The 14,424-nt window shown below is 45.3% G+C and overlaps 1 protein-coding gene across 1 annotated transcript in view; it reads left to right on the top strand.

Moving 5' to 3' along the window:
* Positions 1-13,776, top strand: part of LOC106593452 (intersectin-2) — a 102,405-nt gene extending 88,629 nt beyond the window's left edge. The window contains exons 25-31 of the mRNA XM_045695265.1: positions 710-765; positions 1,002-1,168; positions 4,480-4,513; positions 4,777-4,898; positions 5,347-5,443; positions 12,853-13,036; positions 13,489-13,776. Coding sequence (XP_045551221.1) covers positions 710-765; positions 1,002-1,168; positions 4,480-4,513; positions 4,777-4,898; positions 5,347-5,443; positions 12,853-12,938 — 562 coding nt within the window. The 3' untranslated portion in view covers positions 12,939-13,036; positions 13,489-13,776. The remainder of the gene's footprint in view (positions 1-709; positions 766-1,001; positions 1,169-4,479; positions 4,514-4,776; positions 4,899-5,346; positions 5,444-12,852; positions 13,037-13,488) is intronic.
* Positions 13,777-14,424: the final 648 nt, after the last annotated feature.

Genomic DNA, 14,424 nt, shown 5'->3' with positions numbered 1-14,424 from the left:
AATGATAAACACTCACTTTTAGAGACACAAATTACAAACATGCACAAGAAAGCATACATATAGTTTGCATGTACACTAAGAGTGTGTGTGTTGTCTACAGGTCTATATATTACACTGAGAGTGTTGTCTACAGGTCTATATACTACACTGAGAGTGTTATCTATATACTACACTGAGAGTGTTATCTATATACTACACTGAGAGTGTTATCTATATACTACACTGAGAGTGTTGTCTACAGGTCTATATACTACACTGCGAGTGTTGTCTACAGGTCTACATACTACACTGAGAGTGTTATCTATATACTACACTGAGAGTGTTATCTATATACTACACTGAGAGTGTTGTCTACAGGTCTATATACTACACTGCGAGTGTTGTCTACAGGTCTACATACTACACTGAGAGTGTTATCTATATACTACACTGAGAGTGTTGTCTACAGGTCTACATACTACACTGAGAGTGTTGTCTATATACTACACTGAGAGTATTATCGACCGGTCTATATACTACACTGAGAGTGTTGTCTATATACTAAACAGAGTGTTGTCTACAGGTCTATGTACTACACTGAGAGTGTTAGCTATATACTACACTGAGAGTGTTATCTACAGGTCTATATACTACACTGAGAGTGTTATCTATATACTACACTGAGGGTGTTATCTATATACTACACTAAGAGTGTATGTGTTGTCTACAGACCTATGTACACCGCTGTTGAAGAGTTGGAGAGCCCAGATCCCAGCCAGCTAGAAGGTGAATGTGTCTCTTTATCCGTCATTCACTTTCAGCCAGGGTGAGTCCCAAATGCTCTGGTCAAAAGTAGTGCGCTATATAGGGAATAGTGTTTCATTTGGTACTCACACCAGTAAAAGGTTGCTGTTTGGTTATTTTATTCTACACCACGTTGTGGTTATGCTTGTCCATTTTAATTTCTCCTTCCAATCAGAAGTTCTGTTGTTTGCTCACCAAGCTGTGTTCTGTCCAATCAGAGTTCGTGGCCCTGTACACCTATGAGAGCCCGGAGGCGGGCGACCTGACGTTCTCTGAGGGGGACGTAGTCATGGTAACAGAGCAGGAGGGGGAGTGGTGGAGGGGGTGCATTGGAAACCGGACCGGAGTGTTCCCTTCCAGCTACATCAAACCCGTGGAACCAGAGGTTAGTATCCCTGACCCTTGACCCTTGACACCTGACCAGTGTTGGGGTAAGTTACTTTTGAAAGTAACTCGTTAGGTTTCAACGTTACTGCAGTTAAAAGTAACTTGTTACATTACATAATTTCTTACTGTGGAAAGTAACTCGTTAGTCATTACATTACTTTTGCGTTACCCCCCCAAAAAACTGAAAACCCTCTGAAATGCCTTGGTCATTGTTATGCCCAGTAGAGGGTGCATACCACCTTAGAATGGCTTGGCTACCACTCCTACTTAGTACTCGCGGGATATTCAAAGTGGAACGTTCTGCTAAGCACCTAAAGATGTGGCCCACTGTCAGCAACACTGATGTCATCGGACGTCACGGGAGAGCTCCAGACTGACGTCTCTGTCATCGGACATCATGGGAGAGCTCCAGACTAACGTCTCTGTCATCAGACATCATGGGAGAGCTCCAGACTGACGTCTCTATCATCGGACATCATGGGAGAGCTCCAGACTGACGTCTCTGTCATCGGACATCATGGGAGAGCTCCAGACTGACGTCTCTGTCATTGGACATCATGGGAGAGCTCCAGACTGACGTCTCTGTCATCGGACATCATGGGAGAGCTCCAGACTGACCTCTGTCATCACGGGAGAGCTCCAGACTGATCTTTGTCATCATGGGAGAGCTCCAGACTGATCTCTGTCAGATGTCCTAATGGTTGTTTGTTGTTTCAGGAAATTGAACTATAAACAATGTATTTTTTTTATCGCGTTATTATTTTTCCTTTTGTAGTTCAGCAGCCTATATTCAAGTGTAACTGTTCCACAAAACGCGTGAAGGAGAAAAGGTATACACATTATGATAATAAAAGACAGATGAATGAATAGCAGCATGTCGACATGTTCTGATCAAAGTCCATATTCAACTATCGAAATGCATCAAAAAACTAAAATTCTATCTCGATAAATCCAACGCATCAAAGGAACATTGTCCATAAATCAAAACCAACATTTAGGCAGCTTTATGAAACCAAATATACATTTTAAAACCACTAAATACATTAAGTCACAACAATCCCGACATGAAATAGCGACATGAAAATGTAAATAACCTACGCATTAAACTGCTGACCACGAATGCAAACTGTCATATAAATCCTAAACTTAATGCATTGAAATAAATGTCATGAAATCAAAGGATTTACTTACAATCATCAAAGACGCATACAGGTTAATGTAGTTCTCTCGGGGTGACAGGTTTAGCCGGACAGAAATCAAGATGTTGCTGTTTTGGAGCGGAAGCGTCATCATCCTCGGGATCAATGACAGTTGGTTGGCGTAGGTCTTTCTCCACCAGTCTTGTGGAGCTGTGCTTGGCTTGGTTGGCGTAGGTCTTTCTCCACCAGTCTTGTGGAGCTGTGCTTGGCTTGGTTGGCGTAGGTCTTTCTCCACCAGTCTTGTGGAGCTGTGCTTGGCTTGGTTGGCGTAGGTCTTTCTCCATCAGTCTTGTGGAGCTGTGCTTGGCTTGGCTTTCGTAGGTCTTTCTCCAGCAGTCTTGTGGAGCTGTGCTTGGCTTGGTTGGCGTAGGTCTTTCTCCACCAGTCTTGTGGAGCTGTGCTTGGCTTGGTTGGCGTCGGTCTTTCTCCACCAGCCTTGTGGAGCTGTGCTTGGCTTGGTTGGCGTAGGTCTTTCTCCACCAGCCTTGTGGAGCTGTGCTTGGCTTGGTTGGCGTAGGTCTTTCTCCACCAGTCTTGTGGAGCTGTGCTTGGCTTGGTTGGCGTAGGTCTTTCTCCACCAGTCTTGTGGAGCTGTGCTTGGCTTGGCTTTTGTTGGTCTTTCTCCACCAGTCTTATGGAGCTGTGCTTGGCTTGGTTGGCGTAGGTCTTTATCCACCAGTCTTGTGGAGCTGTGCTTGGCTTGGTTGGCGTAGGTCTTTCTCCACCAGTCTTGTGGAGCTGTGCTTGGCTTGGTTGGCGTAGGTCTTTCTCCACCAGTCTTGTGGAGCCGTGCTTGGCTTGGCTGGCGTAGGTCTTTCTCCACCAGTCTTGTGGAGCTGTGCTTGGCTTGGCTTTCGTAGGTCTTTCTCCACCAGTCTTGTGGAGCTGTGCTTGGCTTGGTTGGCGTAGGTCTTTCTCCACCAGTCTTGTGGAGCTTTGCTTGGCTTGGTTGGCATAGGTCTTTCTCCACCAGTCTTGTGGAGCTGTGCTTGGCTTGGTTGGCGTAGGTCTTTCTCCACCAGTCTTGTGGAGCTGTGCTTGGCTTGGCTTTTGTAGGTCTTTCTCCACCAGTCTTGTGGAGCTGTGCTTGGCTTGGCTTTCGTAGGTCTTTCTCCACCAGTCTTGTGGAGCTGTGCTTGGCTTGGTTTTCGTAGGTCTTTCTCCACCAGTCTTGTGGAGCTGTGCTTGGCTTGGCTTTCGTAGGTCTTTCTCCACCAGTCTTGTGGAGCTGTGCTTGGCTTGGTTGGCGTAGGTCTTTCTCCATCAGTCTTGTGGAGCTGTGCTTGGCTTGAAGGTGCTTCTTGATATTTGAAGTTGAGTTCTTCTCAGTTGACAGGTGTTTATCCCCGAAGCTCAGTTTGCATTTTATTATTATGTGTTTTTCCTCCTTTTTCTTCTATCCATTCTAAATAATGTGAATACTTCCACGATATAAAGCCTGTTGGCTCTGCCATCTTGCTAGCTAGCTAGCTAGCTTCCTGCCACAACGTTCTTGAAGAAACAGGAAGTGTGTGAATTTTTATTTGGCAGAAATAAAAATAAAAGTTACAATTTCCTTATTTGAAAAAGTAACTAAGCATCTGTTTACTTAAATTGAAAAACTAACACGTTAAGTTACTTGTTACAACAACAAAAAGTAATTTGAGTACTTTATAACGCGTTACCCCCAACACTGCCTCTATCTCTAACTCATTCAACCAGAGGAGAGGAGAGAGAACAGGACTAAGAGGACTCACATCAGGTTGCAAAAGTCCCAGTTGGAAGATTCTGGATTTTCTGCTTATTCCCTCTCGATTCTGGGAATCTTCCAACCGGATATCTGGAAAAACCCTGGGGAATTTAAACAACAACAGCCCTACAGATGAACAATAACTTTACAGTACTTCCTAAATTCATGAGGAGTACTCCGGCTGGGGAAAAATGTTATTGGGCGTACAGCAACCAACAAAGTTTGAGAACCAGTGATACAGAGAACAGTACTAAGACAAGAGGTTTCAGTCACTTTACAGTCTGTCACCGTTGTTGTGATGTAATACTGTGTTACAACAATGCAACAATGTGTTATGGAGAGTTGTTATTTAGTTTCCTTTGTATGGCTTTGTGTTTCCAGATCACTAGGCCTGGAGCTGCTTCCAAGAAACCTGGTAAGGACACACACGAATACACACACACACACACACACACACACACACACACACACACACACACACACACACACACACACACACACACACACACACACACACACACACACACACACACACACACACACACACACACACACACACACACACATTTAAAAGCCGTGCTACAGCCTAGTAGTTATAGTGGCATCGTTTCAGACTGATTTCAAGTGTGTGTCAGTAGATGTCTGAACCTCCAACCTGTCTCTGTGATTGGTCGATAGAGATCGCCCAGGCTGTCATGGCCGCAGTCGCCCTGACTACAGAGCAGCTAAGTCTGTCACCGGGGCAACTGATCGTGGTCCATGCCAAGAACTCCTCCGGCTGGTGGCTTGGGGAATTGCAGGTCAGCTGACATCATAACATCTACTCTGGGGGTAAAAGGTTCCCCTCGGTTCTCTCCCCAATCCTAACCTTAATGTAAAACTGACCCCAGATCTGCGTCCAGGCAACTTCACCTTACACCCTATGGATGTTGTGTGTGTGTGTAACTAAGACTGCCTTTACACAGGCAGTGCAATTCTGATATTTTACCCAATAATAGGCATAAGATCTGAATGGTCAAAAGACAAATGAGTAACTAAAAAAAATATATCAGAATTGGCTGTGTAAATGCACAGGATTGGGCCGCTTTCTTGTCCAGGAGAAAGAGATGTCAAACTCAATGCGACTTCCTGGTTAAATGAAAGAACACCAGAATACAGGAGTAGTAGATGTGTGTGTGTGTGACTTCCTGGTTAAATGAAAGAACACCAGAATACAGGAGTAGTAGATGTGTGTGTTCTGTCCTCCAGGTTCGAGGGAAGAGGCAACAAACAGGCTGGTTCCGCTCCTCTCATGTTAAACTGCTCCCTCCCACCAGCAGCAAGACTACCCCTGCACCTGTCCCAGGTAACAACCTACCTGACTGGTCTGGTCAGATTACTGGCTGATCTATACTCAATATTTCTACCTGACTGGTCTGGTCAGAATACTGGCTGATCTATACTAAATATTTCTACCTGACTGGTCTGGTCAGAATACTGGCTGATCTATACTAAATATTTCTACCTGACTGGTCTGGTCAGAATACTGGCTGATCTATACTCAATATTTCTACCTCACTGGTCTGGTCAGAATACTGGCTGATCTATACTAAATATTTCTACCTGACTGGTCTGGTCAGAGTACTGGCTGATCTATACTCAATATTTCTATCTGACTGGTCTGGTCAGAATACTGGCTGATCTATACTAAATATTTCTACCTGACTGGTCTGATCAGAATAATGGCTGATCTATACTCAATATTTCTATCTGACTGGTCTGGTCAGAATATTGGCTGATCTATACTCAATATTTCTACCTGACTGGTCTGGTCAGAATACTGGCTGATCTATACTCAATATTTCTACCTGACTGGTCTGGTCAGAATACTGGCTGATCTATACTCAATATTTCTGACTGGTCTGGTCAGAATACTGGCTGATCTATACTCAATATTTCTACCTGACTGGTCTTGTCAGAATACTGGCTGATCTATACTCAATATTTCTATCTGACTGGTCTGGTCAGAATACTGGCTGATCTATACTCAATATTTTTATCTGACTGGTCTGGTCAGAATACTGGCTGATCTATACTCAATATTTCTACATGACTGGTCTGGTCAGAATACTGGCTGATCTATACTAAATATTTCTACCTGACAGGTCTGGTCAGAATACTGGCTGATCTATACTGACTGGTCTGGTCAGAATACTGACTGATCTATACTAAATATTTCTACCTGACTGGTCTTGTCAGAATACTGGCTGATCTATACTAAATATTTCTACCTGACCGGTCTGGTCAGAATACTGGCTGATCTATACTAAATATTTCTACCTGACCGGTCTGGTCAGAATACTGGCTGATCTATACTCAATATTTCTACCTGACTGGTCTGGTCAGAATACTGGCTGATCTATACTCAATATTTTTACCTGACTGGTCTGGTCAGAATACTGGCTAATCTATACTAAATATTTCTACCTGTCTGGTCAGAATACTGGCTGATCTATACTAATTATTTCTACCTGACCGGTCTGGTCAGAATGCTGGCTGATCTATTCTAAATATTTCTACCTGCCCCATCTACACCATGGTTGGGGTCAGTTCCAGTCAATTCAGAAAGTAAACCGAATTGCAATTCTACATTTTCCTCATTAAAAAGTAATGGAACAGAATCAGAGTTGGAATGTCATTGTACTTTCTGAATTGACAAGAAGCACATCTGATACGTCTCTATCTGAGGGGTGTCAACCCTCTATAACAGGGATGTCAACCATCCTCACTCTGTAGCCTCTACCCACTATACCCCACTATGCACCTAAATACACACTATGCCTCTATATACCCCTCTATAGCCTCTATACCCCACTATACCCCTCTATACCCCTCTATAGTCTCTACACCCCACTATACCCCTCTATAGCCTCTATACCCACTATACCCCTCTATAACAGGGATGTCAACCATCCTCACTCTATAGCCTCTACCCACTATACCCACTATGCACCTATATACACACTATGCCTCTATATACCCCTCTATAGCCTCTATACCCCACTATACCCCTCTATAGCATCTACACCCCTCTATACCCCTCTATACCCCACCATACCCCTCTATACATCTCTATAGCCTCTATACCCCTCTATACCCCACTATACCCACTATACCCCTCTATACCCCACTATACCCCTTTATAGCCACTATATCCCTCTATAGCCTCTATAGCCTCTGTACCCACTATACCCCTCTATAGTCTCTACACCCCTCTATACCCCTCTATACCCCTCTATAGCCTCTATACCCCACTATACCCCTCTATACCTCTCTATAGCCTCTATACCCCTCTATACCCCACTATACCCCTCTATACCCCACTATACCCCTCTATACCCCTCTATAGCCTATACACCCCTCTATACCCCACTATACCCCTCTATACCCCACTATAGCCACTATATCCCTCTATAGCCTCTATACCCCTCAATAGCCCACTATACCCCTCTATAGCCTCTGTACCCACTATACCCCTCTATATCCCTCTATAGCCTCTACACCCCTCTATACCCACTATACCCTCTATAGCCACTATATCCCTCCATAGCCTCTATACCCCTCTATAGCCCACTATAACCCTCTATAGCCTCTGTACCCACTATACCCCTCTATAGCTTCTATAGCCCTCTATAGCCACTATACCCCTCTATACCCCTCTATAGCCTCTACACCCCTCTATAGCCTCTATACCCCTCTATAGCCCACTATACCCCTCTATAGCCTCTATACCCCACTATAGCCTATACACCCCTCTATATCCCACTATACCCCTCTATACCCCACTATACCCCTCTATAGCCACTATACCCCTCTATACCCCTCTATAGCCCACTATACCCCTCTATAGCCTCTGTACCCACTATACCCCTCTATAGTCTCTATACCCCTCTATAGCCACTATACGCCACTATAACCCTCTATAGCCTGTATACCCACTTTACCCCTCTATACCCACTATAACCCTCTATAGCCTATATACCCACTATCCCCTTCTATACACACTTTACCCCTCTATACCTGTAACAGCTGTCTTCAGAAACGGACCAAAATGCAGTGGAGTTAGTGTTCAACATGATTTAATAAACGGAACACTATGCAATTTACAAAAACAAGAAAAACTGACAGTCAACACAGTCCTGTCAGGTGCAACCACAATGACAAGAACAATTACCCACAACCCCAAAGAAAAACACACTCCTATATAGGACTCCCAATCAAAGGCAACTCAACACACCTGCCTTCAATTGGGAGTCCTAATCACCAACAACCATTCACACACACACAAAAACCCTGTCACATCCTGACCAAAACTAACCCAATTGCTCCCTCTGCTGGTCAGGATGTGACAGTACCCCCCCCTCAAGGTGCAGACCCCGTAATGCACCTTACAAAAAGAAAACACAACAAAAAATCCCCAATACCCCAACAAAACCAATAAACAATAACCCCTAAACAATAAGGGAGGGAAGGGAGGGTGGCTGCCGTCAACGACGGCACTGTGCTACACCCTCCCTCCCCAACCCACCTATCCTGGAGGTGGCTCAGGTGCGGGACGTAAACCTTGCTCCACCTTCGGCGTCGTCCACTTTGGTGGTGCCGATAGCTGCGCCGGGCAGATGGGCCACTCGAGCTGACCCTGGCAGACGGACCACTCGGGCTGGGCCGGAGGACAGGCGGGCCACTCGGGCTGGGCCGGAGGACAGGCGGGCCACTCGGGCTGGGCCGGAGGACAAGTGGGCCACTCGGGATGGGCCGGAGGACAGGCGGGCCACTCGGGATGGGCCGGAGGACAGGCGGGCCACTCTGGCAGATCCGGCACGGCGGGCCACTCTGGCAGATCCGGCTCAGGATTCACCAGGCTGGGGAGACATAAAGGAGGCCTGGCTCTGGGCGCAGGCCCTGGACTCACCAGTCTGGGAAGACCCGCTGGAGGCCTGGTTTGAGGAGGTGGCACAGGAGAGACCAGGGTGGAGAGACCCACTGGAGAACTGGTCCGTGGAGGAGACACGGGCTTGACCAGGATAGGGAGACCCACTGGAGGACTGGTCCGTGGAGGAGACACGGGCTTGACCAGGATAGGGAGATCCACTGGAGGACTGGTCTGTGGAGAAGGCACGGGCTTGACCAGGATGGGAAGACATGCAGGAGGCCTGGTTCTGGGCGTAGGCACAGGACGTGCAGGGCTGGGAAGACATGCAGGAGGCCTGTTTCTGGGCGCAGGCACAGTCTTTACCAGACAACCAGCACGTACCTCAGGACGAGTATGGAGAGCTGCCTCAGGTGACATCATTCCCACGACACGCTCATTAGGGCGAATGCCGTACTTAATGCACCACACTAGCAGCTCTCTCATCTCTCTCTCCTTTAATTTACCCATTAACTCTGTCACCGTCTCTGCCTCGTACCCCTCGCTCACCTCCCATGTCAGCCCGACTGGCTCTGGTTCCGACCTCCGCTTCACCGACTGTCCCGTGTGCCCCCCCCAAAAAAATTATTGGGGCTGCCTCTCGCGCTTGTTGTGCTCTCTCTCCTCGTAATAGCGCCTCTCCGCTCTCGCCGCTTCAATCTCCCACTGCGGGAGGCGATAATCCCCAGCCTGAGTCCATGGTCCCTCTCCGTCCAGGATTTGTTCCCAAGTCCATTGGTCCATAACGCTGTACTCCTGCTGCTCCTTCCTCCTCCGCCGCTTGGTCCTGGTTTGGTCGGTAATTCTGTAACAGCTGTCTTCAGAAACGGACCAAAATGCGGCGGAGTTAGTGTTCAACATGATTTAATAAACGGAACACTATGCAATTTACAAAAACAAGAAAAACTGACAGTCAACACAGTCCTGTCAGGTGCAACCACAATGACAAGAACAATTACCCACAACCCCAAAGAAAAACACACACTCCTATATAGGACTCCCAATCAAAGGCAACTCAACACACCTGCCTTCAATTGGGAGTCCTAATCACCAACAACCATTCACACACACACAAAAACCCTGTCACATCCTGACCAAAACTAATCCAATTGCTTCCTCTGCTGGTCAGGATGTGACAATACCCCTCTTTACCCACTATAACCCTCTATAGCCTATATACCCACTATACCCTTCTTTACCCACTTTACCCCTCTACAGTGAGGGAAAAAAGTATTTGATCCCCTGCTGATTTTGTACGTTTGCCCACTGACAAAGAAATGATCAGTCTATAATTTTAATGGTAGGTTTATTTGAACAGTGAGAGACAGAAAAACAACAAAAAAATCCAGAAAAACCCATGTCAAAAATGTTATAAATTGATTAGCATTTTAATGAGGGAAATCTAAATATCCACTATACCCATCTATACCCCTCAATAGCCTATATACCCACTACACCCCTCTATATCCACTATTGCCCTCTATACCCCTCTATACCCACTATACCCCCTCCATACCCCTCTATACCCACTAAACCCCTTTATACCCTTCTATACCCTTCTATAACCTATATAGCCTATATACCCACTACACCCCTCTATATCCACCATACACCTATATACCCCTCTATACCCACTAAACCCTCTCTATACCATTCTATACCCTTCTATAACCTATATAGCCTCTATACTCACTATACCCCTCTATAACCGATATAGCCTATATACCCACTACAACCCTCTATATCCACTATACCCATCTATAGCCTCTTTACCCCTCTATACCCACTATACCCCTCTATAGCCTATATACTCACTACAACCCTCTATACCCCTCTATACCCACTATACCCCTCTATAGCCTATACACTCACTACAACCCTCTATACCCCCTCTATACCCCTCTATTGCCTATATACCCACTACACCCCTCTATATCCACTATACCCCCTCTATACCCCTCTATAGTCTATATACCCACTACACCCCTCTATATCCACTATTGCCCTCTATACCCCTCTATACCCACTGTACCCCCTCTATACCACTATACCCACTGTACCCCCTCTATACCCCTATACCCCCCTCTATACCCCTTTATTCCCCTCCATACCCACTATTCCCCTCTGTGCCCCACTATATCCCACTACACCCCTCAATTTGTATTTATTATGGATCCCCATTAGTTCCTGCCAAGGCAGCAGCTACTCTTCCTGGGGTTTATTATGGATCCCCATTAGTTCCTGCCAAGGCAGCAGCTACTCTTCCTGGGGTTTATTATGGATCCCCATTAGTTCCTGCCAAGGCAGCAGCTACTCTTCCTGGGGTTTATTATGAATCCCCATTAGTTCCTGCCAAGGCAGCAGCTACTCTTCCTGGGGTTTATTATGGATCCCCATTAGTTCCTGTCAAGGCAGCAGCTACTCTTCCTGGGGTTTATTATGGATCCCCATTAGTTCCTGCCAAGGCAGCAGCTACTCTTCCTGGGGTTTATTTTGGATCCCCATTAGTTCCTGCCAAGGCATCTGCTACTCTTCCTGGGGTTTATTATAGATCCCCATTAGTTCCTGCCAAGGCAGCAGCTACTCTTCCTGGGGTTTATTATAGATCCCCATTAGTTCCTGCCAAGGCAGCAGCTACTCTTCCTGGGGTTTATTATGGATCCCCATTAGTTCCTGCCAAGGCAGCAGCTACTCTTCCTGAGGTTTATTATGGATCCCCATTAGTTCCTGCCAAGGCAGCAGCTACTCTTCCTGGGGTTTATTATGGATCCCCATTAGTTCCTGCCAAGGCAGCAGCTACTCTTCCTGGGGTTTATTATGGATCCCCATTAGTTCCTGCCAAGGCAGCAGCTACTCTTCCTGGGGTTTATTATGGATCCCCATTAGTTCCTGCCAAGGCAGCAGCTACTATTCCTGGGGTTTATTATGGATCCCCATTAGTTCCTGCCAAGGCAGCAGCTACTGTTTTGCTCTATTCCCTTTATTTTTATCCTATAAACCTCCCTAGTCCTTGCCGATGACAATCATACCCATAACATGATGCAGCCACCACCATGCTTGAAAATATAAAGAGTGGTACTCAGTGATGTGTTGGAATTGCCCCAAACATAACGCTTTGTATTCAGGACAAAGTTAATTTTTTGGCCACATTTTTAGCAGTTTTCTTTTAGTGACTTATTACAAACATAATGTTTTTATTCTGTACAGGCTTCCTTATTTTCAATCTGTCATTTAGGTTAGTATTGTGGAGTAACTACAATGTTGTTTATCCATTCTCAGTTTTCTCCTATCACAACCATTAAACTCTGTAACTGTTTTAAAGTCACCATTGGCCTCTTGATGAAATCCCTGAGCAGTTTCCTTCCTCTCTGGCAACTGAGTTAGGAAAGGCACCTGTATCTTTGTAGTGACTGGATGTATTGATACACCATCCAGTGTAATTAATAAATTCACCATGCTAAAAGGGATATTCAATGTCTGCTTTTTTGTTTTACTCATCTACCAATTCCATACAACTTATTATGCGACTTGTTAAGCAAATATTTACTCCTGAACTTATTTAGGCTTGTCATAACAAAGGAGTTGAATTCTTATTGACTCAGCTTTTCATTTTGAATTAATTTGTTGACATTTCTAAAACATGGTGTGAATACTTTCTGAGGGCTCTGTAAACCCTCTATATCCAACTGTGTTTCCAGTGGAAGTTATTTTTTTAACGGAACAAAGCAGAGTTCTACTCATTTTTTTATTCTATTTCACTGATGTCCCTAACTCCTCCTCCTGTATCTCTGATCCCATTGTGCCAGGTCATCGCCAGGTACAACTACACAGCAGCCAATCAGGACTTGATGAGCTTCTCCAAAGGTCAGCTGATCAACGTTCTGGACAATGACAACCCTGATTGGTGGATTGGAGAGGTCAACGGGGTCACGGGGCTGTTGCCAACCAATTATGTCACCATGACCACTGAGTCCGACCCCATGCAGTAATGTGAGTCCACAACTCTTCCTCCTCTTTCTACTCCCCCTCCTCCTCCTCCTCCCCCCTTCCCCCTCCACCTACCAGTCCTCTTCCTCTTCCCCTTCATCCTCCTCTGTATTCATTGATGCAGAGCAGTGGTTCTCTGTCGACAAGAGGGAGCACTGTTGCCTTAATAAAGGCCCCATTTAATGAAACAAGAATGATTATATAGGCATATTCAAATTAGTGACAAAAATGTTTCCAAGCAGGTTTGTATTGTTAATAGGTATTTGATATAGAAGTCTTTCCGGTCAGGAAAAGTTCACAGATAGGAATATTAAACTACATTAATGACTGCTGTCTCTCCCTCTCTCTCTCTCTCTCTCTCTCTCTCTCTCTCTCTCTCTCTCTCTCTCTCTCCATTCACCTCTCCTCTCCTCTCTCACTCCCCCTCTCCTCTTCTACGTTGCATCTCTTTGTAGGACAGTAACGCTGGCACCTTGTCCTCTCCCTCCTATTAATCTACTTCTTCTCTGAGCCAATCCTGGAAACCCGACTTCCTCATCTGCCAGCGAGACCCTCCTCCTCTTCTTCCTCCTCCTCTTCCTCCACTCTCTGCTTCGATCTCCTTTAGGATGCTTTCTGATCGTCTATCTTCACTCTTTATTTCTCTCTCCTCTATCATAACAAGTTCTCTCTCTCCTCTATCATAACCTGTTCTCTCTCCTCTATCATAACTTGTTCTCTCTCCTCTATCATAATGTGTTCTCTCTCTCTCCTCTATCATAACTAGTTCTCTCTCTCCTCTATCATAACTAGTTCTCTCTCTCCTCTATCATAACTAGTTCTCTCTCTCCTCTATCATAACATGTTCAATCTCTCCTCTATCATAACGTGTTCTCTCTCTCCTCTATCATAACTAGTTCTCTCTCTCCTCTATCATAACATGTTCTCTCTCTCCTCTATCATAACGTGTTCTCTCTCTCCTCTATCATAACGTGTTCTCTCTCCTCTATCATAACATGTTCTCTCTCTCCTCTATCATAACGTGTTCTCTCTCTCCTCTATCATAACGTGTTCTCTCTCTCCTCTATCATAACGTGTTCTCTCTCCTCTATCATAACATGTTCTCTCTCTCTCCTCTATCATAACGTGTTCTCTCTCCTCTATCATAACGTGTTCTCTCTATCATAACGTGTTCTCTCTCTCTTCTATCATAACTTGTTCTCTCTCCTCTATCATAACGTGTTCTCTCTCCTCTATCATAACTAGTTCTCTCTCCTCTATCATAACTTGTTCTCTCTCCTCTATCATAACTTGTTCTCTCTCTCCTCTATCATAGCTAGTTCTCTTTCCTCTATCATAACGTGTTCTCTCTCTCCTCTATCATAACGTGTTCTCTCTCCTCTATCATAACA

This window comes from Salmo salar, chromosome ssa15, assembly GCF_905237065.1.
Source record: "Salmo salar chromosome ssa15, Ssal_v3.1, whole genome shotgun sequence".
In the NCBI taxonomy this organism is placed as follows: Eukaryota; Metazoa; Chordata; class Actinopteri; order Salmoniformes; family Salmonidae; genus Salmo; species Salmo salar.
Note: the sequence above shows the minus strand (reverse complement) of the source record. Positions and strands in the feature narration are given on the sequence as shown.